This window comes from Vipera berus (assembly GCF_964194415.1).
Source record: "Vipera berus genome assembly, chromosome: 1".
Taxonomy (NCBI): domain Eukaryota; kingdom Metazoa; phylum Chordata; class Lepidosauria; order Squamata; family Viperidae; genus Vipera; species Vipera berus.
In genome coordinates, this window is record NC_138202.1 from 201,382,372 (window position 1) to 201,407,652 (window position 25,281).

The following is a 25,281-nucleotide window of genomic DNA, read 5'->3' on the forward strand; positions in this document are numbered from 1 at the left end:
GTCCATACATCAATCTGTTACATATATTGATCTTTCCCTCCTGGAAATTGGTGGGTGGGGAGGCCTTGCAGAAGAGGTCCTTTCCTACTGCCCAAGATGTGACAGTTCCTTTGCAGCACAGAAAGGAACAGCCACTAACTGTTGATGAGGATGCATACAAATTAAAAGGGTGATGTACTTCAGAAGTGCTTGAATATAGTTGAAATGAGAATGCTCAGGGGATGGGCAGAGTCAGCATGGAAAATTACAGTTATTCCATTATTATGCTGTATACATAATAATGGAAGAGAGGCAGGCACTTGAAAGAGAAAACAAGGAAAAACTCTACAAACAAAAAGTTGCCGCAGTCTAATAAAAATATGAAATTGCAGACAGGGTTTCAGTGAAAGCAACAAAAGATGGAGTATACTTTGCAAAGAAAAAGAAAGTCGTTACAACCAAATGGTTTTGGGAGGCAAGAATAAATTCTAGAACATCTAAATCAGTGCAGCCAAGGACATTGTGGAGGTATTAAAACGCTTCTGGAAAGATATTACTTTGTAATCCTCGCATGATTTACACAAAAGGAAGACTTACTGAGGCCAGTGGGAATATATATTCTCAGCAAAATATTGCATTTAACCAGTCAGAAATATATCTTGATAGGTTTCCACAGCACCAGTAAAGTTCTTGTAGTAGCCAAGGGGGGAGGGGGTGAATAGTAAGACTTTAGTACAAAAGATATTCATAAGAAGCACTTTTTGTACACATATATAAAAGGTTTTTCTTTCCTTCTCTTCAACAGCTTACTGCAATCTGGAAACTGACAGCATTTGACAGTTTGTCAAAAGTACATTGGGAACTGTTTATGATTATATTCCTGTTTGCATTAGTGATATTCTTAATGACCAATCAGCCAAACTGAATAGTATTAGTTCACATTTTGGATTATCTAAGCTGATTTTAAATTTCAATTTTCTAAAGCCTTTGCTTAATAAAGAAATTAAAGCATACTAAAAGACTTTTAAGTGTGTCAGTCTCCTCTTTCTATCCTGCTGTACAAACTGAAGTATATTCAGAAATTTTGTTTGAAAGTCACATGATTCAAACACAAGGTGATGTTTTTCTTTCCCTAGGTATTTGGCACAAATACGTCTTCATAAAATTTGATCAAGATATTTACCTGCAATATCTTCTTATATGAGTGTTTAGCTTATGTCTTCCAATTTCTTTGGCAGAAACATCTTTCAAACACTGAAATTAAATGACTTGTCTTTTGAAAGTACCTCTTTAAGTTTATTTTCGTCTATAAAGTTAAAAGTACTGTGGCCCTGAAATTCAACAGTAAGATTTAATCCACTAAGTAGGAAAGAAAATATTCTTGCTGAATTCCTGGAGCGTTGCTGCTAGTCCAAAACTGGGTCAAGTAGACCAGGTGATCTGAACTGTTGACAGGATTCATCATCATGCTGAGCCAGCACTAAACAGATCTCATCATCCTGACTATCCCACATTATCCGTCATCAGGTACAGATTCTTCTCTTCCTAGATTTGCTTTCATGGGCTCAGCTCCACACATTTTAGGTTAAAATGAGATCATCTAGTTTGCAGTTCAGTACACTGTGCGATGCCTGGCAACTGGGCTAATTAAACAAAATATAAAATCTAGGTGAACGACTTGTCTAGTAGCTGGAAAAAAAAACCCTTTCGAAATTATGTGGAGAGTTTTGTAGTGTCAGAGAAGAAATCTACCATTTCTGAAAAGTTGCAAAAGTGAACAGCTTATGCCTCGGAGTACCAAGAGAGATAGACTGTCTTATTTTGTTCTTTTCCCAACAAGTAGCCTGAACATTTTGTATCAATGACTGAAATCCTTAGGCAAGACCAAAAGCTATTCAAGTTTAATCTGATATTGATAATCTACTAGATGGTGGAAAACAAAGGTCAACTCAGATGAAAGGTGCTCCACTCAAAAGGTAGATCTGAGAATAAGTACTAAACCTAGGATGAACTCATGAAATGGATCCATGGAATGTATCCTCCCCTTTTGTCCTGTTTCAGATTCTAATATTTGTTATGGATTCTACATTTATACAAATAAATGAAGCCAATAATAAATGAAGCCAATAATAAATGAAGCGGTGGCTCAGTGGGTTAGGACACTGAGCTTGTCAATCAGAAGGTCGGCAGTTTGGCGGGTCGAATCCCGAGTGCCGCATAACAGAGTGAATAGATACTGAACAAAATTAATGTCTGTCTTGTGCTTTTGAGTTTCTCCGGACTGAGTTGACTTTTTTCTCCCTCAGTGGTTCATTGTTCCTTTCATTCCTTCTCTTTCCCAAGGCCAGTTCTGCATTTTTTCACACTAATGGAATGATTTTGCTTTCATTTCATTACATCCTTAATCCAGTCAATCCCTAACTCAAATCAGATTTTATGATGAGTGCTTCTTATAGCACATAGCCACAGGCTAAGTACTCACTACAATATTCAGGGAATATAACGATTCTACTCATTATCTCCAGGAAGTGCTAAGCCATACAGCATAACTAAAAACTACCAGGGTTGGATTCACACGTACTAAATTTCAATTAAGCAACACTAATTTTTAGTACAGTTGTGCAAAACTTTTTGAATTTGAAAAGAAGTGATCCATCTGTATTCTTGGCTTTAGTCTTGATAGATCAGATCCATCACCAGAACCCTTCCAATAAGTTTATAACAGGGAATTTGAAGCTTGTTTAGATCAGGGCTGTCAAACTGCTAGCCTGCGGGCTGGGTGCAATGGCAAAACTGTCCTGATATGTGACGTTGCAAGTTTGACATGTCTGGTTTAGATTGTTTCTACACCTATATTAGTTGAGCATTATTGTGTGAATAAGGAAGCCCTAAACAGGTAGTAACTGATACTCGGGACAAGTATATGCAGTTGCATGTAACCATCTTGATGTGTAATCAGTTCAGAGTTCAAAAATACTACAACTTATGTATTTTGAACAGCTGAAGAACTGCTATACTGTCCCTTCCAGCAATTTAGCTCTACCATACATCAGTTTCCCCATATCATTATGTGCTTATATCTCCTCCACATTGGAAGAAAAATTATGGATTATTATAGATCTGGAAGCATGAATAAGCCTGGTCGATCACAACTTGCCATGCACCTCAAAAGTGAAATGGACCTCCTTTTTAAGGCATATTAGACAACCCGTGACCCACTGGGTCATTGTTTTACTGATATTTCCTTCCCAGATTCCTCAATGCCTTTAACAATGGCAGAACTTTAAATGTACTACTATCACTGGAAAATTCAGGGAGATAATTAAAATTGTATCTACACTTGAAAATAGCCCATGTTGAACTGTGTAACATAAACATAAGGAGTTGACCACAGGGTATAATGTAACATTCTGTATTGCATTATACTGTATTATGTCATACAAATGTTTTATGAAGATTTATATGTCATAAAGTGTTTTATAAAATTTGCCAAATTTCAATTCCATGACTGTCACATATTTCAGATTTTTGAAACATTCTGTAAGGTAGACTATTTGAGGTACCTTTATTCAAAAATTGTTGCCCTACAGAGAAGTTTTCCCAGTTAAAGGTTACAGACACAAGAACTTTGATAGTATATAGATCAATTAATTAGCTCTTCCAAATTATGCTTCCCGACTTGCGCTGGATTCTCACAACATAATAGGCTAAAAATGTGACTAGCGTATTTGTGGATCACATGTTGAGTTAATTCCAGTAAACTATGGTTCAATTAACTGTGCAAGCACATTTATTTTATACACAACAGGCACACATGCACATGTATAGGAGGAATTAAATGTAGCAGCTCTGCAAAGTCACTGAAGACATAATATTATAAACAGATTATTGTAGTTTATAATATATTTTTTTACTGGAAAACACCCCACCCCCAGTTTTAACAAGTGCAAAAGCTAGAATAAGAGATAGCATTAGATCTTTGGATATTTTTGCTCCAAGTCAGCATAGCTGCCTGACGTAACTGTCTAACACAGCATAAAAAACCTCTATTGTTCTAGATAATTGAGGAAAAAATGGAAAGAAAATATAGAAATGGGTTTAACCAAGAAAACATCTGGGTCTTTATTATTTTGGCTGGCATATGAACGTTACCAGGGAGATAAGGTGCGTAAATGCATATGTGTGCATCATACAGTTATTCCACAAGTGGCCCATGTTAACAGATATCATTTTGTGCAATGATACATTTCTCTAATGAAATCATAATGCACGTAATGTCATTGTGGCTTGTAATAGTTACCTATGGGATAACCATACAAGTAGAAGCCCACTGTTCCTTTATTCTTAGAATATGCATACTGTATACCACTACATTTCATCTCAACTCTTCATTGGTGGACCTTGGGATCCTGGACAAGAATCTAAGTCCTACAAGCTTGTAGCCTGGCATAGTGGAATTGCATGGCTTTCCTTTCATCAAACAACCCATTAGATAACAGAGGGCACATTATCTCAGAGAAGGTGCAAGAATTGCAGCAGCCAGAATTAGACCTTCCATGTAGTACCCAGGAATCATAGGAACAACTATCCAAATTTATTCTTTATCATTCATTTTTTGATTGAATAGCTGGACCTCTCATATTTTCACATAGACAGGTAATATATGCGTACAGAAATACACACTATCATTTCTCTGGATGTACCCAGATCAAATTGGCAATTTTACTATTACAATTTGCATATAAAAATACAGCCACTGACATAGTAAACAGGAATATAGTCTCCCCCGCTTTTTTCTTCCTACGCACCAAAGTAGTTTTGGGGGAAATGATGTCATTTGTTTGTCAAAGTTAAATGATAACTGCTAAATATCCAACAATCTATGTACAATTTATATTACTATATTTCATGTCAAAGGGTTTTTTTTGCCTGAAATAAGTTCATTTATTTTTCTCAGATCTCCAAATGACACTTTTGCAGAACCTCTCTGGGCTGGTTGTGCCTGAAAAGGAGAAAGACGTTGTAATTTTAAATATTAAGAACTAAGTAAGATAATATGGTTTTATTTTATCTTTAAAAAAATCAACTAAAAACTCTAATACATACTGTTATTTAGCCACCCTACATATTACAGGGAAGGTAAATATTACCTGTGATTCATGGAATTTCCATCCTATCATATAATAAATCTGAAATGTTGCTGGTATTGTCCCATCATTATTTCCATACAGTTCTGTAAAAAGAAAAAAATTTCAGCACAGCAACCAGAAATACAGCAGAAACCTACCTAATCTATTATAAAACAAGTGATCTGTATCTAATTCAAGGCAGCTTCAAATGTATTGGTACAACTCCTGTGCCAGCAAATTTATCAACTATTAGGAACCATCAAGAGAGAGCATGGGGGAATGCAGGGGCTCATTGGAACCACACCAGCCCCCTTAACATAAATTCCTCTCCCTTTTCTGTCTCATTTGAGCTGACCACTGTAGTAGTGAACACTGTAGTAGGGTAGTAATAACAACTCCTTACAATGGCGGTCCATGAGAAGAATCAACGAAGAATGGCAACTTTACTGACTGTAGCTTTCTATTTTAGGGCCAATGGATTACATATCTGTGCTGGAATGGTACATTAAACATTTGTGAACCTTTTTGAGTTTTCAATACTTCTGCCTCATTGTGACCTAAAACCTGATTTGTTCGCCCCACAAATCCTAAAACTGATAAATAAAACCTCATTAAACAAATGAGTCAAAAACATTATATTTGCTCATTGATTCACTGAGGAAAATTATCCAAAGCTACATATTTGTGCATGGTAGAAGAATGTGAAATGTTGAGTTACATGTAGTCCTTGACTTGTGACTATTTTTTAATGATGGTTTGAAGTTATAACAGCCTCAGAAAAAGTGAATTACGATTTGGATGAAGGGATAGATGGGGAACTCATCAAATTTGCAGACAACACCAAGCTGGCAGGAATAGCCAATACTCCAGAAGGTAGGCTTAAGATACAGGAGGATCCGGACACACTTGAACACTAGACGCTATCTAACAAAATGAAATTCAATGGTGAAAAAAGTAAGGTTCTAGCTGTACATTTAGGCAAGAAAAAACCAAATGCACAGGTATAGTATAGGTGGCACCTTGCTCAATAGTAGTAACTGTGAGAGGGATCTTGGAGTCCTAGTGGACAATCACTTATATATGAGCCAGGAGTGTGCTGCAGCTGCCAAAAAAGCCAACACAGTGCTAGGCTGCATTAACAGAGGGATAGAATCAAGGTCACATAAAGTATTAATACCACTTTACAATGCCTTGGTAAGGCCACACTTGGAATACTGCATCCAGGTTTGGTCACCATGATGTAAAAAAGATGTTGAGACTCTAGAAAGAGTACAGAGAAGAGCAACAAAGATGATTAGGGGACTGGAGGCTAAAACATATAAGGAACGGCTGCTGGAATTGGGTATGTGTAGTTTAACGAAGAGAGGGGTGAGGGGTGACATGATAGCAGTGTTCCAATATCTCAGGGGCTGCCACAAAGAAGAGGGAGTCAAGCTATTCTCCAAAGCCCCTGAAGGCAGGACAAGAAGCAATGGATGGAAACTAATCAAGGAGAGAAGCAACCTAGAACTAAAGAGAAACTTCCTGACAGAACAATTAACCAGTGGAACAACCTGCCTCCAGAAGCGGTGAATGCTCCAACAATGGAAATTTTAAAGAAGAGACTGGACAACCATTTGTCTGAAATGGTATAGGGTTTCCTGCCTGAGCAGGGGGTTGGACTAGATGACTTCCAAGGTCCCTTCCAACCTTATTATTATTATTGCAACCTTTCCTCAAAGCTATGATTGTTACACTATCCCATGGTCATATGATTTATTGCAATTTGGGCACATGACAGCTGGCTTGCATTTACAACAATTGCAGCAGCTTGCGGTCACATGTTCACAATTTGCAATCTTCCCAGCCAACCTCTGAGAAACAAAATCAATTGGGGAAGTTGGATTTGCTTAATGACCATAACCACCACATCAAAATGACCGTAAAATCACATCCAGTCATGTAATGACTTGCTTAAAAACCACATGATCAAAATGATGGTCCCCCAACTGTGGTCATAATTCAGGGACTACACGTATTGCTGCCCAATTACTGAAAGCAAACTTTTTCACGAACTTTTAAGCATCACAGAAAAGGTGGTGGGACAGAAAATAGCATGGACTGAACAAGCTTGAAAATATACTGTAGAGTGAAAGAAATCTAGCTTCAAGTGATAAAGATGAGTTACTTAATGGAAAGTTCATACCTTTATACACTGCTGCAGCTGCCAACATAGTTGCTCTATGTATCATAGGTTTCCTGTTCCAACAGCAATTACTTTCTCCCATACCTAAAAACAGTTTTAGGCTTTAAAAGAAGATACAGCACACACCATCAGTTGAATATATTTCAGCAATGTGAATAGGATAAGATGAGCACAAATGCTTTAAAATAACACCAAATATCTTATTTCTGCTCTCTCAAAGACAAATTTATCCATCCACAAGGAGGTTAAGATGCAGGACTGCAGCCCCAGTAAGTAGTCTGTAGCCCAAAAATCTCCTTATAAACTTATATACATTAAGATTAGTGAACCCAGTGAAAACTAAGACCTATAAAAAGTACACTTAATACTGGAATGGTTTACCAGTAAACAATGTACTGTGAAAATGTCTTCAGTACATCTGCAGCAGAAAGCTTCCAATATATACATACACCTTCCTTCTACAACAGAACAATGGTTTATCTGTCATGGGGGAGGTAAACTCCACTAAATTTAGTGGAATTTATTTCCAGCTAATTGTGCTTAAAACTGCAACCTATGTTTCTCTTTAATGAACAGATTAATCAAGACAGCTACAACCCAACTCACAAAGCGTTTCCTTCAACTATTTAAGGAAAGAAAAGATGTAAGAATTCAGTCTAATTCAAAATTACACTAGTGAATCAAATCTAAGCAGAAATGAAAAGCTACTTTACTTGGTGTATAGTAATAGCTATGTTGTGTTATACATACATACATATACGTATACGCACACACACACATATGTATATCTATGTATATGTAGTGTGTGTGTGTGTGTGTGTGTGTGTATATATATGTATGTATATATATATATATATATATATATATATATATATATATATATATATATATATATATATATATATATATATATATATATATATATATATATATATATATATAATAAATTATGTATGTATGTATGTAATGGTATCCACAGGGACGCGGTGGCTCAGTGGGTTAGGACGCTGAGCTTGTCGATCAGAAGGTCGGCAGTTTGGCGGGTCAAATCCCGAGTGCCGCGTAACAGAGTGAGCGCCTGTTACTCGTCCCAGCTTCTGCCAACCTAGCAGTTCGAAAGCACGTAAAAATGCAAGTAGAAAAATAGGGACCACTCCGGTGGGAAGGTAACAGTGTTCCGTGCGCCTTTGGCGTGTAGTCATGCCAGCCACATGACCACGGAGACGTCCTCGGACAAGCGCTGGCTCTTCGGCTTTGAAACGGAGATGAGCACCGGCCCCTAGAGTCGGAAACGACTAGCACGCATGTGCGGGGGAAACTTTACCTTTATGTAATGGTATAAAATCCTCGAACTCTGGGACAATAAATATGCCTGGGATTCGTATTTTTAAAGTTATTAAGGATATATATACACACACACACACACACACACACACACACACACACATATGTATATCTATGTATATGTAGTATGTGTGTATGTATGTGTGTAGATAGATAGATAGATAGATAGATAGATAGATAGATAGATAGATAGATAGATACAGTAGATAGATAGATATAGTATGTAATGGTATCAAATCCTCAAACTCTGGGACAATAAATATGCCTGGGATTCGTATTTTTAAAGTTATTGATATATATATATATATATAACACACACACATACAGTCAAACACCGGGATAATATAAAAAACCAACTGTTTAATAAACTTAGCTTTCGTCAGCTAACTGCTGACATCGTCAGAGTGGAAATGGAACCAGCAAATTAGCCTTCAACAAGTATATAGTTTATACCCACAGAATGTCTGTTGGAACACATGGGTCACTGCCATGGCTTGTTATTTAAAAGGTCACCCTGGCACACCGTAGGTCGGAGGTAAGCATTTTTCGAGGGAAGGGACAGCATACAGAAACCATACAGCTTTTTTCAACTCTGCTTCTGGAGGAATGAAAGTGCATGGTGTGATACAGCAGGGTACAGCTTTTGGGGGCACACATGCAACGCTGTGTTGCCTGTAGAAAAGAAGTAGGGCTTGTGCCCCAATGATGCTTTTGTCTTCTGATCCCCTGCCCCTTTCTCCTTTGCCATCCCCCTCCAGATGGTGCCGCAGGGTGGTGAGCCTGGAGAATGGGAGCTGTGGGTTCTAAGAGATAAATTGCTCGAATTCTCACTCCCCAAACTTGGAGAATGTCCAAAAATAATACCTCCCTCCCAATTTGAGCACTTTGCTATTAACCTCTTTGTTATAATTTCAAAATTCTGCCTATAGGTTTACCACTCATTTTAAAAATGTGAGCATAGCATACAGAAGTGTTAATGTTTGAATATAAATAAGTTAAACATAATATGCAGAACTGTATACTATCAATCTTAACAGGATATGAAAAAGTAGACTGCAAGGGTAAATTACTTTATGCAACCCTAAGTCCTGAAATGTATATTATTTCTATAATTATATACTTTTCATTAATTTCTCCTGAAAGAGTGTATTTATTCTCATCAATATACTTCACAGTTCAGTAATAAAGCCATAAACCCTAATTTATTTCTCCAAATGAAGTCAAATTACTTTGGTAGCTCAGTATTTTTTTTTAAAAAAAACCTGGAACTTGCCTTGTAGATCAGCCATAATTTCAAACATTCCTGGATAGTTGACTTGGATTTCATCTGAATCCTGGAAATAGTAAATAGATTTTGAGAATCACCAGGAAAAAAAACACATTAACTCTAAAAATGGAGCCTCAGAAATAAATAAATGAAGTCAAATTCAATATTGCTAATGATATTCTCTCCATCCTATATTATCACTCCATATCACAGAATACTTTTTTAAAATTGAACTGGAGAAGCATCTATCAATAAAATGCTAACATCGCACATTGACAGAAGAATAATCTGTTTGAATAAGAAAAAAACAAACCACAGGAAACCCCAAGAAATGATGCAATAGAAAGAAACAGAAACCTGAGGCAATAGCTAGGAGAGAGACACTGGGTTTGTATACCACACTAAGCCTTATCATGGTTTGATTGGCTACTGTAAATCAAAGACTGGGATTGGTGTTGTGTGTAAAGCTGGACAAAGTTGTTTATTTGATAAGCTATGGCTTCTTAAAATGTGTTACTGAAAATCATCCCCTCCGCTGCTTTCTTTCAGTCCCCGGGATAGTAAAGTTGCGGGGATTCAACCAACTTGAGTTGAACCAGCCCAGGGGTTCATAACCACAAAAACAACTACAGGCCTGACCAACTTATTAAGAGCCTGACATACATGAAACGTCACACACTAGATCTAGTGTCTGATGTGGGCAGACACAAACCAACTGGAAAATAAGTGGGTGGGGAGGAGATTTAATTTCACCACTTCTCATAGGGGATATTTTCTTATTATCATTTCAATTTATCTGCTGCCCAATCCCCAACAATTCTAGGCAACTGCAATGAAAACATTTTGTTTTAAAAACAAACAAAATAGCTGTACAGAGTAAAGATAGCAAGGATGACAAAACAAACACAGATGGGAACAATTAGAAACAAATCCACATAACGGAAAGGGTGGCTTCACTCATCCTGATCAGTCAGATTATTCTCTGACTGCCATGGAATTTTACAGTGTGACCCCCACTTTCTCCACAGTGGGAAAAGATGGGTCAGAGGGCATTTGGGGGAATTTCCCAAGTCTGGTATGCAGTTTGATTGTGGTCACCCATCGGAATAATGGAGGGTGTAGGGGGCTGGACTCGACTGCATTGGGGCAACCTCTCTCTGCCTGGAGATCCACTGCAGTTTCTTGGTTTACTGAGATGAGAGACATGAAGTGGTTGAGAATACAGCTGGAAGGCCCACTTCAGGTCTGACTGGACACTGATACAAGCTCATGTTTAGCAGCAAAACCAAAATATTTTGCCATCCTACTGCCATCCAGCAGCCCTCATAATGCAACTTGCTCCTTTCTCAAGAATGTTTGACAAGACTGGCACCTGAAGGGTTGCTGTCAAGACTTAGCGTTAAAACTGCTTAGATTGAAGAGCTAGACTTCACCTGGACTAACACACTACGGTAATTTGAGGGATGTCTTCTTGTGGTCTGGAATCATGATGAGTTCCAAGGAAGCAGACAGAACGTCTGCAATGCCAGTTCCACCACTTCTTAGGTGGGTCTCTGTTCTTGATAGCTGCCTAAGGTTTCCTGTGAGATGGCAGGAGGCTGGATTGAAGCAGTAATCAGTCCTTCCTTGAGTAAAGGATTGTTTCCCTCACCCCTTTAAAAGAGTAGTGTGCCATTGACTTAATCAACGTTTATTCAAGCCAACTATTTTGCACTTTAGATCCATCCCCAACCTTGCTTTTCTAGGAAATGTTTTGAAGAAAAAGGTGCCTCTAAACTGGACAGCCTTAGAGGATTATTTGGATCTTTGGCAGTCAGGTCAGGATACACCACAGAAATTGTAGTTATCATGTCTGGTGATGTCTGGGATAACTCTCCTTGATCTCTTTTGGTACCATTGATTATAGTATCCTACTGGAATGTTCCTGAAAGATTGTAGAAGAGGATATTCAACTATTTTGGTTAAATGAACAGGATAAGGAAACTTGAACAATCTGAGACTTTGAAGTCCTTCTGCTAAAGTCCAGGAATCACTGACTTCAGCAAGTAAAGCTCTTTTCCCTCAAATCTAAATCCATGGAGAGGGCAGGCTCTCTATAGATCAGCTGCAAAAGTTAAGTACATTGGTTCCAGTTCAGTCTGGTTCCCATGACTAGTTTACCTTATGACCTAAGTTGTACTTTAAAGGTAAAGGTAAAGGTAAAGGTTCTCCCGCACATGCGTGCTAGTCGTTTCCAACTCTAGGGGCCGGTGCTCATCTCCGTTTCAAAGCCGAAGAGCCAGCGCTTGTCCGAGGACGTCTCCGTGGTCATGTGGCCGGCATGACTAGACGCCAAAGGCGCATGGAACGCTGTTACCTTCCCACCGTAGTGGTCCCTATTTTTCTACTTGCATTTTTACGTGCTTTCGAACTGCTAGGTTGGCAGAAGCTGGGACGAGTAACAGGCGCTCACTCTGTTACGCGGCACTCAGGATTCGACCCGCCAAACTGCCGACCTTCTGATCGACAAGCTCAGCATTCTAACCCACTGAGCCACCGCATCCCTAGTTGTACTTTATTACAACGTAAAAGATTTCTTTCAGTTAAAACAAGACAGCAATAGTGATTAACATCTGTTGTAGTTTTCTGGAATGTTTCTTCCTTATAACGGATAATTACCACTGTCAGTGTGTTGAAGCCAGCTCTTCCCAGTAGATGTCCTAGGTCACTCACAGCTGTAAAAGGAGACACATGTGGAGAAAATCCACCTTCTCTTTCTAGTTCTGCTAGTTGCAAAGAGCAGCGAAGTTCAAAGAGTGTGTCTCCCCCAAACATAGAACCAATAAATACTCCATCAGGTTTAAGGACTCGGTGTACCTAAAATCAAAATTAAACCAGGCATTATCTAATATATTCTTATCTACATTTTGATGCTAAGGTCTTACTTCAGAGTAAACTCCACCAATCTCATTGCAATGCATCATGCCAATGAAAGTCACTATACACGTACTTAGACCTACTTCATTCTTAAATTCCACAAAATCTCATTGGACATGTAACAGAAGAAATATTTAACCAGTGCATTTGCAGAAATTAATAGAATTGGAAGGGGCTGTCCAGTTTGGTGTAGGACTTCAAAGTAACACATCTCAATTGTTAGGAAATGTAGAATATGGAATAAATTCAGCAATCATTTGCCCCCAAACATCTCGATCAATATTCTAATGCAGAAGTGAGCAATCTTTTTGACTCTGAAAATTATATGTAGATGATATACACCAATAATATACACACATATGTATATGCATGCAAAAAAGAGGCATTCTCCAAAACAGACAGCAGGCTCCCTTTCAAAAATACATGGATGGGACTCCTGGGAGAAAAGACTTTCTCCTGCATCCAGTGATCTTAGTTTAGCCAAGATTTTCCAATAGCAATAGCACTTAGATACTGCCCCATAGTGCTTTACAGCAGCACCCTCCAACCTTTTGGCCACCAGGGACTGGTTCCATGGAGAGAGGCTTTTCCACGGACAGGAGGGGGCGTGACTTTGCATACTGCCTGCATCCCATGGGGCTTCACTTGTTTGCGTGGCATGCTGTGGACCAGGGATTAGGGACCCCTGCTTTACAGCACTCTCTGAGCAGTTTACAGAGTCAGCATATTACCCTCAACAATCTGGGTCCTTACTTTACCGACCTCAGAAGTATGGAAGGCTGAGTCAACCCTGAGCTGGTCAGGATCAAACTCCTGGCAGTAGGCAGAGTCAGCTTGCAATGCTGCATTCTAACCAGAGCCACTAAAGCTCCAATATTGTAATCCACAGGGAAAAAGCACAAATCTTGAGATAGGATGGGAGTAAGATAAGAAAGGAGTAAGAAAACTGCACTTCTGCTGTTGTTGTTGCTGCTGCTAGTAGCAATCAGAACAGCAATCTTTATCTTCCCATCTGGCAATCAATTGGTAGCAAAGAAAAGAATGTGGACCATCTGGATTGTACAGAGTAACCATGGTTGCATATGGGCTATGGATGACTGAATCCTGCCCTGAGCTGGACTGAACTTTACCCACTTTATTAACTGCGAGCAGGTAAGTACACCTAAATTTGCAGGTAGTCCTTGACCTATGACTATTTGTTTGACTGTTCAAAATGATGACAATCTTGGAAAAAATGACTTACAACCTGTCCTTGAAGTTACCCATGGTATTACAGCTGTGTTGTGATTCCGTGCCAGCCTGTGATCCTGGCAGCTGAGTCTGGGGAATCAAAGGAGGAGGAGGAGGGGCCTGGGGAGCCATCAGAGTCGGAGGAAGATTCTGATGAGTTACGAGACTTACAAAGTTAGGAAGAACCTGGCCACTCCACTCATGGTGAAGCTGAAAGCCAGCTGGACTGGGAGAAGGAGTCAGACTCAGAGGAAGCACAGCTGGAAGACCTCAGAGACGCTCGGAAACACAGACAGGTCACACGAGTAAATCAGAGGGAAGCAATGGGTTGACTCCAGGGAAGAAGGAGAAAGCAGTGAGAAGCCAAGCCTTGGGGGCTGCGTAACAAAAAGGGAATGTGTGGGCAGGGCTGGTTGCTGGAGGCAACCGTTTGCAAAGAACTTCTGTGTCCAGAGATGATGGTCTGTTTATGTTACCAACGAGTTATTTCCTGTTGGGTCATGCTCTGTTTTGTTTGTGGACAAGGTCTGTAACTTCAATAAAAGGGGCTTATTTATCCAGTCTACTGCTAAATTAGGGGTTGCCTTGTAAAGTAACAAGGACGTAGTAGGCTGGGACAGAACAAGCTGTTATCATATGATTGCAATTTGGATGCTCGACAACCGGCTTGCATTTATGATGGTTGTAGAGTCTTGTGGTCATGGAATCACAATTTGCAACCTTTCTAGCGGGATCCAACACCAAGCAAAGTCATTTGGGGAAGCTGGATTTGGCTTATTGAACATTTAATTCACTTATCAACCATGTGATTTACTTAACAACTGTGGTGATTTGCTTAACAATCATGGTAAAAAAAATGGTTGTAAAATCAGATCTGATCACATGACGACTTGCTTAAACACTACTTTGCTTGGTGACTGAAAATCTGGTCCCAATCATAGTCGTAAGTCAAGGATTACCTTTACAGAATGCAAGGCAGGTCAGTATCTCTTCCACCAATATGGTTTCTGTTGGAAATAACCTCCAGGAGGCTACTTTACTCTACCCCTTTTCTTTTTTCTTTGCTTTGCCAACTCACACTCAATATATCATAGCTATTAGCCATACACAATTCTTGATGAGTTTAGGTTGCTTGCTCTGACAAATCTGTTGCTGCTTTAGGAATACACTGATGTAGTTTCCTTGGCAACTGCAAAGATGTAGCTTATCATTGCCACCTTCTGGTATGTCATTTCAATCTCTCAGTTGAGTCCCCAGTCTTCTTATCCCTCTCTCATCACAGAACTGGGCCTGAACCAGCTTAGCTTCTGAGCCCAAGCAAGGTCAATCGGGAACTGCCACCTGCATGCTAAAACAAGTGTTATTGTCACCACTATATCAATACTTTACAGGGAGGGAACAGGTGTACTTACTTCATGCAATGCTTTGGGAAGATCATTGACCCAATGCAAACTAAAAAATAATTACAATAGAAAGCAAGTTAGTAAAAGGCACAAAACTCTCTCACTACTGTAAATTTTAGATGGCAAGGGCAGACTGACATATTGGCCCAAGAAAAATATATGCAGCATACCAGAGATGCATTTACGCAACATGCCAAGATCTTAAGTAACATAAATGCACGTGGCATCCTTTCTGCTACGCATTTCGCCCAAAATTTCAGTTCCAGTGTATTGTACAAATTCAAAACTGGTACTATCCCTTGAATTTAAATACTTAGTAATACACAGGGTAGTATTCAAGGACTCATAAACGTTCATTTTTTTTTACTGCAGATAACATACCACATTTTCTAAAACAGTGTTCTGGAAAGGCTGCAGGAGTACACATAATAAAGCCAATTTTCTTTATATTAATTTTCTGGCCTCTCAATTATAAATTACCACACTTGTTCTTGTAGCAGGCCAGATATTGTAGATGACCAGACTGAGCCCAAGGGAGGGGTTGAACGCATCCTCAATCATGAGTCCCTGAGCACCCACAAGAGTTCTCAGTCCAGCCTACCTTGAATTCCATTGACTCTTATCTACCGCCAAATTGGTTTGACCATTAGTAGTTCAGATTTTTGTAGAGAGCTTAAGCTTGCAATGAATCTTTGTGTTCATTTGAACCGCCCAAATGTTTTGATTTCCATGGCACTTTTTTTTATTTTAATTCCATTTATATCCCGCCCTTCTCCGAAGACTCAGGGCGGCTTACAAGCTTAGCAGTAGCCTTCATTCTATGTATATGCCTGCTTATTAGGGCTTTCACACACACACACACCCAAGCGGCATTATTACAAAGTCAGCTTAATTGCCCCCAACAATCTGGGTCCTCATTTTACCTACCTCGGAAGGATGGAAGGCTGAGTCAACCTTGAGCCTGGTGGGACTCGAACCTGCACTAATTGCAGGCAGCTGGTGTTACTTAAGGAGGCATTAGCCCACTGCTCCACCAAGGCTTGACAGATGTTATACTAACACACAAAATTGCAACCTCAGGAATAGTTTTAGAACTCAAGGGTCCCAATTAAAAATATCACTATTCTCATTATAAATGTTTCTGTCTGCTTTAATTCAATTAAATTACCTCAGACTGCTGACAACAAGGTCAAATGTGTTTTCTTTGAAAGGAAGAAATTCTTCATCCGCTATGATATTGACTCTTGGTATTTCTGAATCTAGTGTGTTTTTCTAAATCAAGATTAGAAGAGAAATAATTGAGGATTCCAGTTAAGACAATTCAACTTTTCAGTAGCATGACTTAATATCTGACAAATACCATGCAAATCTTACCAGAGCAATTTCAGCCACATCTGATTGAAAAAGCCTTCCAACAACATCCTAAAAGAAAAATAAGTGGTAAATAACAGTTATTTTATTGATTTTATTTAGGAAACTTAGATAAGTTTGTTTAATTAGCCAGAGCAAAATTAAGAGTAGCATGTATGTTGCATGTGATCAGGCCTTTTGTTTTGGCTAAACAATAATACTACATATACAGTTGCAAGAAAAAGTATGTGAACCCTTTGGGATTACGTGGAGTTTTGCATGAATTGGCCATAAAATGTGCTCTATTTATTTATTTAGATTTATATACCGCCCTTTCCCGAAGGACTCAGCTCTAAACGTCATGTAAGTCACAACAATAGAAAAACACAGTCTGCTTAAAATAATACTACAACTACACAAACATTAGCTGTTGTCATGTTTTAATTGAACATAACATGTAAACATTCACAGTGCAGGGTGGAAAAAGTATGTGAACCCCTAGCCTAATGACTTCTCCAAGAGCTAATTGGAGCCAGGAGTGAGCCAACCTTGAATCCAATCAGTGTGATGATATTGGATGTGTTGCTGACAGCTGTCCTGCCCTTTAAAAACACACACCTGTTTTGGGTTTACTGGTCTCAAGAAGCACTGTCTGATGTGAACCATGCCTTGCAGAAAAGAGCTCTCAGAAGACCTATGATCATGAATTGTTGACTTGCATGAAGCTGGAAAGGGTTACAAAAGTATCTCCAAAAGCCTTGATGTTCATGTGTCCACGGTAAGACAGACTGTCTACAAATGGAGAAAGTTTAGCACTGTTGCTACTCTCCCTAGGCGTGGTCATCCTGTAAAAATGACTGCAAGAGCACAGCGCATAATGCTTAATGAGGTAAAGAAGAATCCTAGAGTGTCAGCTAAAGACCTACAGAAATCTCTGGCACACGCTAACATTTTTGTTGACACATCTACAATAAGGAAAACATTAAACAAGAATGGAGTACATGGGAGGACACAACGGAGGAAGTCATTGCTGTCCAAAAAAAATATTGCAGCACGTTTGAAGTTTGCAAAAGAGCACCTGGATGTTCCACAGCACTACTGGCAAAATATACTGTGGACAGATGAAACCAAAATTGAGTTGTTTGGGAAAAACACACAACACTATGTGTGGAGAAAAAAAGGCACAGCACACCAACATCAAAACCTCATCCCCACTGTAAAACATGGCAGAGGGAGCATCATGGTTTGGGGCTGCTTTGCTGCCTCAGGGCCTGGACGGATTGTTGTCATTGATGGGAAAATGAATTCCAGAGTTTATCAGGACATTTTGCAGGAAAACATACAACCATCTGTCCGCCAACTGAAGCTCCGCAGAGGATGGGTGATGCAACAGGACAATGACCCAAAGCATACAAGTAATTCAACAAAACAATGGCTTCAACAGAACAGAATACGCCTTCTGGAGTGGCCCAGTCAGAGTCCTGACCTCAACCCGATTGAAATGCTGTGGCATGACCTTAAGAGAGCGATTCACACCAGACATCCCAAGAATATTGCTACACTGAAACAGTTTTGTGAAGAGGAGTGGTCCAAAATTACTCCAGATCGTTGTGCAGGTCTGATCTGCAACTACAGGAAACGTTTGGTTGAGGTTATTGCTGCCAAAGGAGGGTCAACCAGTTATTAAGTCCAAAGGTTCACATACTTTTTCCACCCTGCACTGTGAATGCTTCCATCTTATGTTCAATTAAAACATGACAACAGCTAATGTTTGTGTAGTATTATTTTAAACAGACTGTGTTTTTCTATTGTTGTGACTTACATGACGTTTAGAGCGCATTTTATGGCCAATTCATGCAAAACTCCACGTAATCCCAAAGGGTTCACATACTTTTTCTTGCAACTGTATGCACCATTAAACTATTTATTTGCATTCATTATGTTGTTAAACAATACTTTTGAAACATTGTATTTTAAATAACTGATCTATGGAACTAGTGCTACTAGTCTAAAACTAGCCACAAACGTTTTTGGAAAATCAGGTATTTTGAGATTCAAACCATGCTCAAAACTACAGATCTCTATTTCTTTATCTGAGGAAAGCCATTTTAATTAGCTGGCAAATGCTTCTGATCAGACATAAAGAAGAAAATACAATTAAGATGTATTCTGCCTTCCCTTGAAAACCCCATGTATTCTAAGTCATGGCAATTAATTCCAACCTTCTACATAATTATTTAAAAATCCAACTGAACCAATGAGGTTTACTTTTTGTGACCACACAGTACAGTATGTGAAAAAGCTGAAACGGTGAAGCACAATATTCTTAAAGAGGAGTGACATTTGTTACATCTTATTTTTAGCATGCAGGAAAAGCTCAATTGCTTAGTCCAGTTGTCTGATTCAAATTTACAAGATTAGGCAGGTTCCCACAACATGTCCCATTGCCTGGAAGCGGTACAGATTTGGATGGGAGAAAACAGACTTCGACTCAACCCGGCCAAGACTGAGTGGCTGTACATACCGTCATCTCGTTTAGTCCAAGAGGTTCCATCTCTGACTATTGGAGGAGAGATGTTACCTCCCATTGATAGAGCACGCAATCTGGGCGTCCTCCTAGATTCACGACTCAGTTTTGAAGATCATATTGGAGCCGTGGCTAGGGGGGCATTTGCACAGATTCGTCTTATATACCAATTGCGCCCCTTTTTGGACCGAGATGCCCTACGTACAGTCACCCACGCACTCGTTACCTCCCATATTGATTACTGTAATGCTCTCTACATGGGGCTGCCCTTGAAGACCACCCGGAGGCTTCAGCTGGTGCAGAATGCAGCTGCACGGGTTGTGATGGGAGCTCCCCGATACTCCCATATTACACCCCTCCTGCGTGAGCTGCATTGGCTACCAGTTGCCCTCCGGGTGAGATTTAAGGTGCTGGTACTTACCTTTAAAGCCCTACATGGCTTAGGTCCGGGATACTTGCAGGACCATCTGCTGCCGGGAACAAATTCCCATCGTCCAGTACGCTCACACAGAGAAGGCCTCCTCAGGGTACCGTCAGCTAGGCAATGTCGGCTGGCGACCCCCAGGGGGAGGGCCTTCTCTGTGGGAGCGCCAGCCCTATGGAATCAGCTCCCCCCTGAGCTTCGGATGGCCCAAAACCTCCAATCCTTTCGCCGCGGCCTCAAAACACTCCTGTTCCACCAGGCTGACCTAGACTGACAGGCATTTTAATTAATTTATATTTAGTATTTTTAATTTATTTTTTAAATTCTCTAATTTTAATTTATTGCACAGATGTTCTCAATTTTATTTCTATCTTGATTTCTGTACTTATTATATGTTTTGCTGTTAGCCACCCTGAGTCCTTCAGGAGATAGGGCGGGATATAAATCCCATCAATAAATAAATAAATAAATAAATATTAAGTCATCATGGGATCTGTCTAGCTTCAGCTTCATGTGTTGTAGAAATCCAATCATTCTGGTTTATAACCCATGGCTTATTATTTTACTGTATTGTGTAACTCAGCCAAGTGTGATTTCATTAGAAGAGAAGTTTGTTATTTGTTAAGCAATCCACAATCTAACAGGTTGTACTGTATGCACAAAACCAAGCTACACAAAAACTTTATACCTTGTTTAAATGCTGAGCAATGTAGCTTCGTCCACACCCAAGGTCCAAGGCAAGGGGAAAAGCCCTTAAGATTGAAAAATAGGATAGGATTAAGATGCAAAACTGTAAATCAATGATCTACTTTAACCTAAATTTCAAAGATATATTGTCGCCTGGAAGCTGGCTGATAGACAGCTTAATCTGATAGCTGCAACAAATGGAAAACAGAATGCTTCTTTCACAGCAGAAAACCTTTCTGCTTTTAGGATTATTAAGAGATTTTAAATTCCCTCTACAATTAAGCATATTTTAGAGCTCATACTATGGTTTTGTTTCCTGGTTGAAAAGTATGAGAATATTTCCCAAATTTGGGTTACTGTGGCTGGTGAAGGCTTCCAGAATCCCAAAACCAGGATGACGGTATGGCATGCAACTGGAGGCTTCAGGCTTGCCCAGTCTTCTTTGATATGCAGGGTGAGAACAATGAGTAGTACTAACACTAGATTTGAGCTTCATCTAAGTTGTGTTAATAGACACGAGATTCTGGTTAAATGGAAACACAGAAAGCAGTGTATTTTGTCATGTCTCTACTCAACAGCCTTAGCCAACACTATTTTTATAGGAAAAAGGATGTTAGGTTTTAATCACTGATTGCACCTTTGGTTATTTCAATCAAACATTGATTTGAGCTTCATGAGCATCAAAACTCATTTTTGGAGGACTAGATTTCTTTTGATGGGGGCATGATTCACTTCTACAATCCTGTGTCAAGATCAAGTTTTGAGAATGGCAACCAAAGTGTGCAAATGTACAAGAAAGACCCCTCACTCAATTGAAACATTTGGCTCAGCTGAATCAAATCAGCTGATTATCCTAGATTTTCACATACTTTTAAAATATTCTCAATAGTTACAATACAGATTTGAGATAGTGCATGTTTGTGCTGTATGCTGCTTGCTTAATGAGAATCTTTTTATCTTACATGAAGCTCTGATCGCACTGTATGTCACAATACTTTAAGATTATAGATAATACTGAAGAGTTCACAAAATTTCTCTCATCCCCATATCCACAAATAGATGAGTCTGCTACCTAAGGGGCATGGGTTTAAGGTAGGTGAGAGACATCAGACCTTTTTCTGTTTAGAAGAAGACAGTACAACCTAGTTACAACTGCTTCATGGATCAGAACTTCCTCATCCTCATTTTTCAGTACTGCCAAGATAAAATGAAAAGAACTCCAAGTAACAAATAAAATAAAATACATTTACATTATACATATAAATAAAATTTAGATTATACAGAAGAGAAACATCATTTTGTAGAGAAAAACACAAGATAAAATCTTACTTGGCTATGTCAAATACACGATCGGCCATCCTACCACCAACCTAGAATACAGGGGAAAAAAGGTCTATTAGAATATAGACCCTGGAGATTTTCAAGAAGAGACTGGACAGCCATTTGTCTGAAATGGTACAAGGTCTCCTGCTCTAGCATGAGTTGGACTAGATGACCTCCAGAATAAGATGAACTATTCTATTCTATTCTATTCTATTCTATTCTATTCTATTCTATTCTATTCTATTCTATTCTATTCTATTCCATTCCATTCCATTCCATTCCATTCTACTGCTATTTTTTGCAATCATATTTGGTATAGGATTGGAAGAAAATGTCGAAACTATTACAGAATACACACTTCATGCCAAGCCACAGCATTAGGTTTACCAGAAGTATACGGTAATAATCCAGATGAACACTAGAGTTAATGTTTCTTATTCTTTGCTGCCATCATGTGGTCTAAAAAGGATCTGCATCCTAGTTCTAATAGATCTATCAATGGAATTGGTTCACAGTACAGGGATACCGTGGTACTCAACTGCTTTGAAACTCATCAAATTTAGTAAACACATTTTGATGCAAAAAAATTATCCTGGTACTCACTGTTTGTTTGGTACTCAACACACAAGCTAGAACTTGCCAGTGCTGGCTGCCTTGTGACTCGCTACATTATTCCTTACAGGAAAAATTTGCTTGGTACTCATCATTTTTGGTACTCATTGTGTCTCCTAGAACCAATTAACAATGAGTACCAAGGTACCACTGTACTTATTGTGCTGTATAAATTCACACGAGCAGTTGTGATAAATGGTAAATCATGAATTTTGTATTAATGCAATACGTGAAAGTTTCCACTGCAATTTACTCAACCTAACAAGATTAAACAAATTATGGTATTTAAAGAAATAAACTGCAATTTATAAACATTTTTGCTATCAGCTTATTAATTTTCAGGGATCTTTTGTCTTTTGATAGCATTGCGTGTTTTTTTAGTGTCATCAATACTTTGAGTTAGTGTTGACTCATGGCAATTGCCTGGACAAGTCCTTGTAGTTCTCTTGGCAAGGCTTTCCAGAAATAGCTTGCCTTTGCCTCTCTCCTAGGGCTGAGAGAATGTGAGTGGCCCAAGGTCAGCCAGCTAGCCTTGTGCTTAAGACAGCACTGCAAATCAAAGTTTCCAGGTTTCTAGCCTGGTGCCTTAACTAACTATAAGCAATTCTTGATTTACATCCATGGGGTAGGGTAGGGAATGTTGGGGGGGGGGAACCAGTCTTTCCATTGCTAAGCTAGGCAGTTAACTGAGCTGTGCCCAATTTTACTGTTTTGCCTTAGTTGTTAAATGAATTGTAAACACATGGCAGTTGCCAAGTTCCTGAATTTTAATCATATCATCATGGGAATGGTGCAGTGGTCATGTCATATATCAATTTTTTCAGTGCCTTTGTAACTTTGACTGTTCACTAAACAATTAGTTGTAAGTTAAGGACTACTTGCATATGTCACTGCCTGGTTGTTGTTGTTTTTTTCCATTTTAAGCGTACACAAAACTAAAGAGCTGTGTTAGCAAATCAAAAGTTTTTACATCTCAACCACCAAAGTAAGGTCAAAGTGAAAACAAAATCAAAATGACCTTGAATCTAACCCCAGCAATTGACTTACTTAATGTTATTGGGGTCATTAACCAACACAAGAAAATTGGTATTCAAATGTTGAAAATATCCCAAACTAAATCGACAATGCCGGAATAGTTAAGAAAAGCACAGACAGACACACACACACACACCCAAAATTGCTAAAGAACAATACGAAATCAAAATAGGCTAAAAGGTTTGCTCAGGCTCCACATGTATTCCCCCAGCAATACTTGGAGGCCAGATTGCTTGGAGCTTTTCTCTGACAACAGAACGGTAAAGTGAGGGGATCCTTGGTGCTCTCTGAGCTTGCTTGTATTCTTGCAGACGTTTCACTGCCCTAACTAGGTAACATCATCAGTGCTAGAGTATTTTCAATACTTTCCAAGGCACAGCAAGAATAGGGAGCGCCCTCTCCTCTCGCCTCTACCTCTTCCCGCAGGTACTCGCAGCGCTCCGCGTGAGGCTGCCCGGCTGCCCAATTCTTTTGCTTCCTCTTCATCTGCCGGTCGAAAGGGCTGAGGGCTCCAGGCCCCGTGGCGGGACGAGACCCCACAGCCCCGGGCGCCGAAAGGGCGAAGCGGCGGCGGAACCAAAGCCCGCTAGTAGTAGGTGTGCTTCTCACAGCGGCTGACTGCAGACGGCAAAGGCACGATGCCCGCAGAAACGCCTTCGCTTCCATTGCTCCGCCGGCGCCAGCTTCGCAAAGCCTACTAGAGCTAGAAAAGAGAGAGAGGGAGAGAGCAACAAACGCGTGTCGGGTTCGCAATATCCGCCTGCGTCGAGTTCAGGTCACTTCTGCCCGCTAGCTTGGAGCTAGACGGAGGCGGCAAATCTATTTGAAATGAATGGGAGGCGGGAGTTGCTCATTCACACTGCGTAGCGGAAACTCTGGTGTATTTTTTAAAATAACTCTGACGGCGAAGTTTCTTAAGTTGTCGCAAGAGTGCTATGGAGTGTACAAGCTTTCTTGACTGTGCAAGTGGGTTAAAATTCGGGAAGAAGGGAAGGAAAAGCAGTAGGTGCGTGTAGCAGTTACAAACACGAGTTTACATTATGTGCGAAACCAATCAATTGGTTTATTCAATAAACCATAAACAAACAAGGATTTAGCATGAAGTGTGAAACCAATCCTAGCCTGCTTTTGCATGACACTCAGAACCACCAATTCACTTTCCTTCTGGCTTCTAGGAAGAATTATAGTTTGCAATTTCTGCTGACTTGCACCCTAGGGAAATAATCCAGATACTGATTTAGAAGTTCTGTTTATTTTTATTTTTTTTTAATTCCATTTATATCCCGCCCTTCTCCAAAGACTCAGGGCGGCTGACAAGCTTAGCAGTAGCCTTCATTATTTACACATTTAATGCATTGTAGCTACTGAACTAAGCCAATTGCTAGGATTCAGCAACACCCTGAAACATAAGTGTTCTCACTGGCTCTGTTTACATGACATATTGAGCTTCAAATTACCCAATCTATAATCAGAGTTTATAGAGGCGTGCAAATCGTATCTTAAGAAACCTAAGTTGTGATTGCCTTAAAGGCTTCTCTTTCAGCCTCGTTGTATAGTTAAAATATTGCAGCACTGCATCTCTTGAGCTCCAATATTTATGGTGAAATGCACTACAGTGTTATTGTAAGTCGTATTTCTGTGTCCCGTTGTTATACGGAGACAGGAACCGAATTACAACTGCATTTCTAAATCTGCTCCAGCATGCTGGTCTATGCTGAAGGATAAATTACAGCCTACGTTCAACCAGTGCTTCTTGGATGTGTGTTATAAAAACAAAAAGGATAAAGTTGTTGAGGGAGTTCATTAAAGTCCAGATGTTTTAAAAAAACGACCCGAAGTAGTAGAGACTCAATTTCCCCTTAACGTAGTA

General features: G+C 39.5%; 2 protein-coding genes across 2 annotated transcripts in view; one reads left to right on the forward strand and one right to left on the reverse strand.

The window, feature by feature from the left end:
* Positions 1 to 904, forward strand: part of SEL1L2 (SEL1L2 adaptor subunit of SYVN1 ubiquitin ligase) — a gene marked incomplete at both ends in the record, with an annotated part of 32,369 nt that extends 31,465 nt beyond the window's left edge. Inside the window, 1 exon segment of the mRNA XM_081343336.1 lies at positions 785 to 904. Coding sequence (XP_081199462.1) covers positions 785 to 904 — 120 coding nt within the window.
* Positions 905 to 4,136: 3,232 nt separating this feature from the next.
* NDUFAF5 (NADH:ubiquinone oxidoreductase complex assembly factor 5) lies at positions 4,137 to 24,178 on the reverse strand. Its single transcript, XM_081314255.1, has 11 exons — positions 23,826 to 24,178; positions 21,771 to 21,811; positions 20,443 to 20,506; positions 16,828 to 16,875; positions 16,622 to 16,725; positions 15,463 to 15,502; positions 12,563 to 12,760; positions 9,911 to 9,971; positions 7,294 to 7,377; positions 5,130 to 5,212; positions 4,137 to 4,981 (listed from the first exon to the last, which is right to left on the reverse strand). The coding sequence occupies exons 1-11, from the start codon at positions 24,075 to 24,077 to the stop codon at positions 4,886 to 4,888; spliced, it is 1,071 nt and encodes a 356-aa protein (XP_081170381.1). The 5' UTR covers positions 24,078 to 24,178; the 3' UTR covers positions 4,137 to 4,885.
* Between the last annotated feature and the right edge of the window lie 1,103 nt (positions 24,179 to 25,281).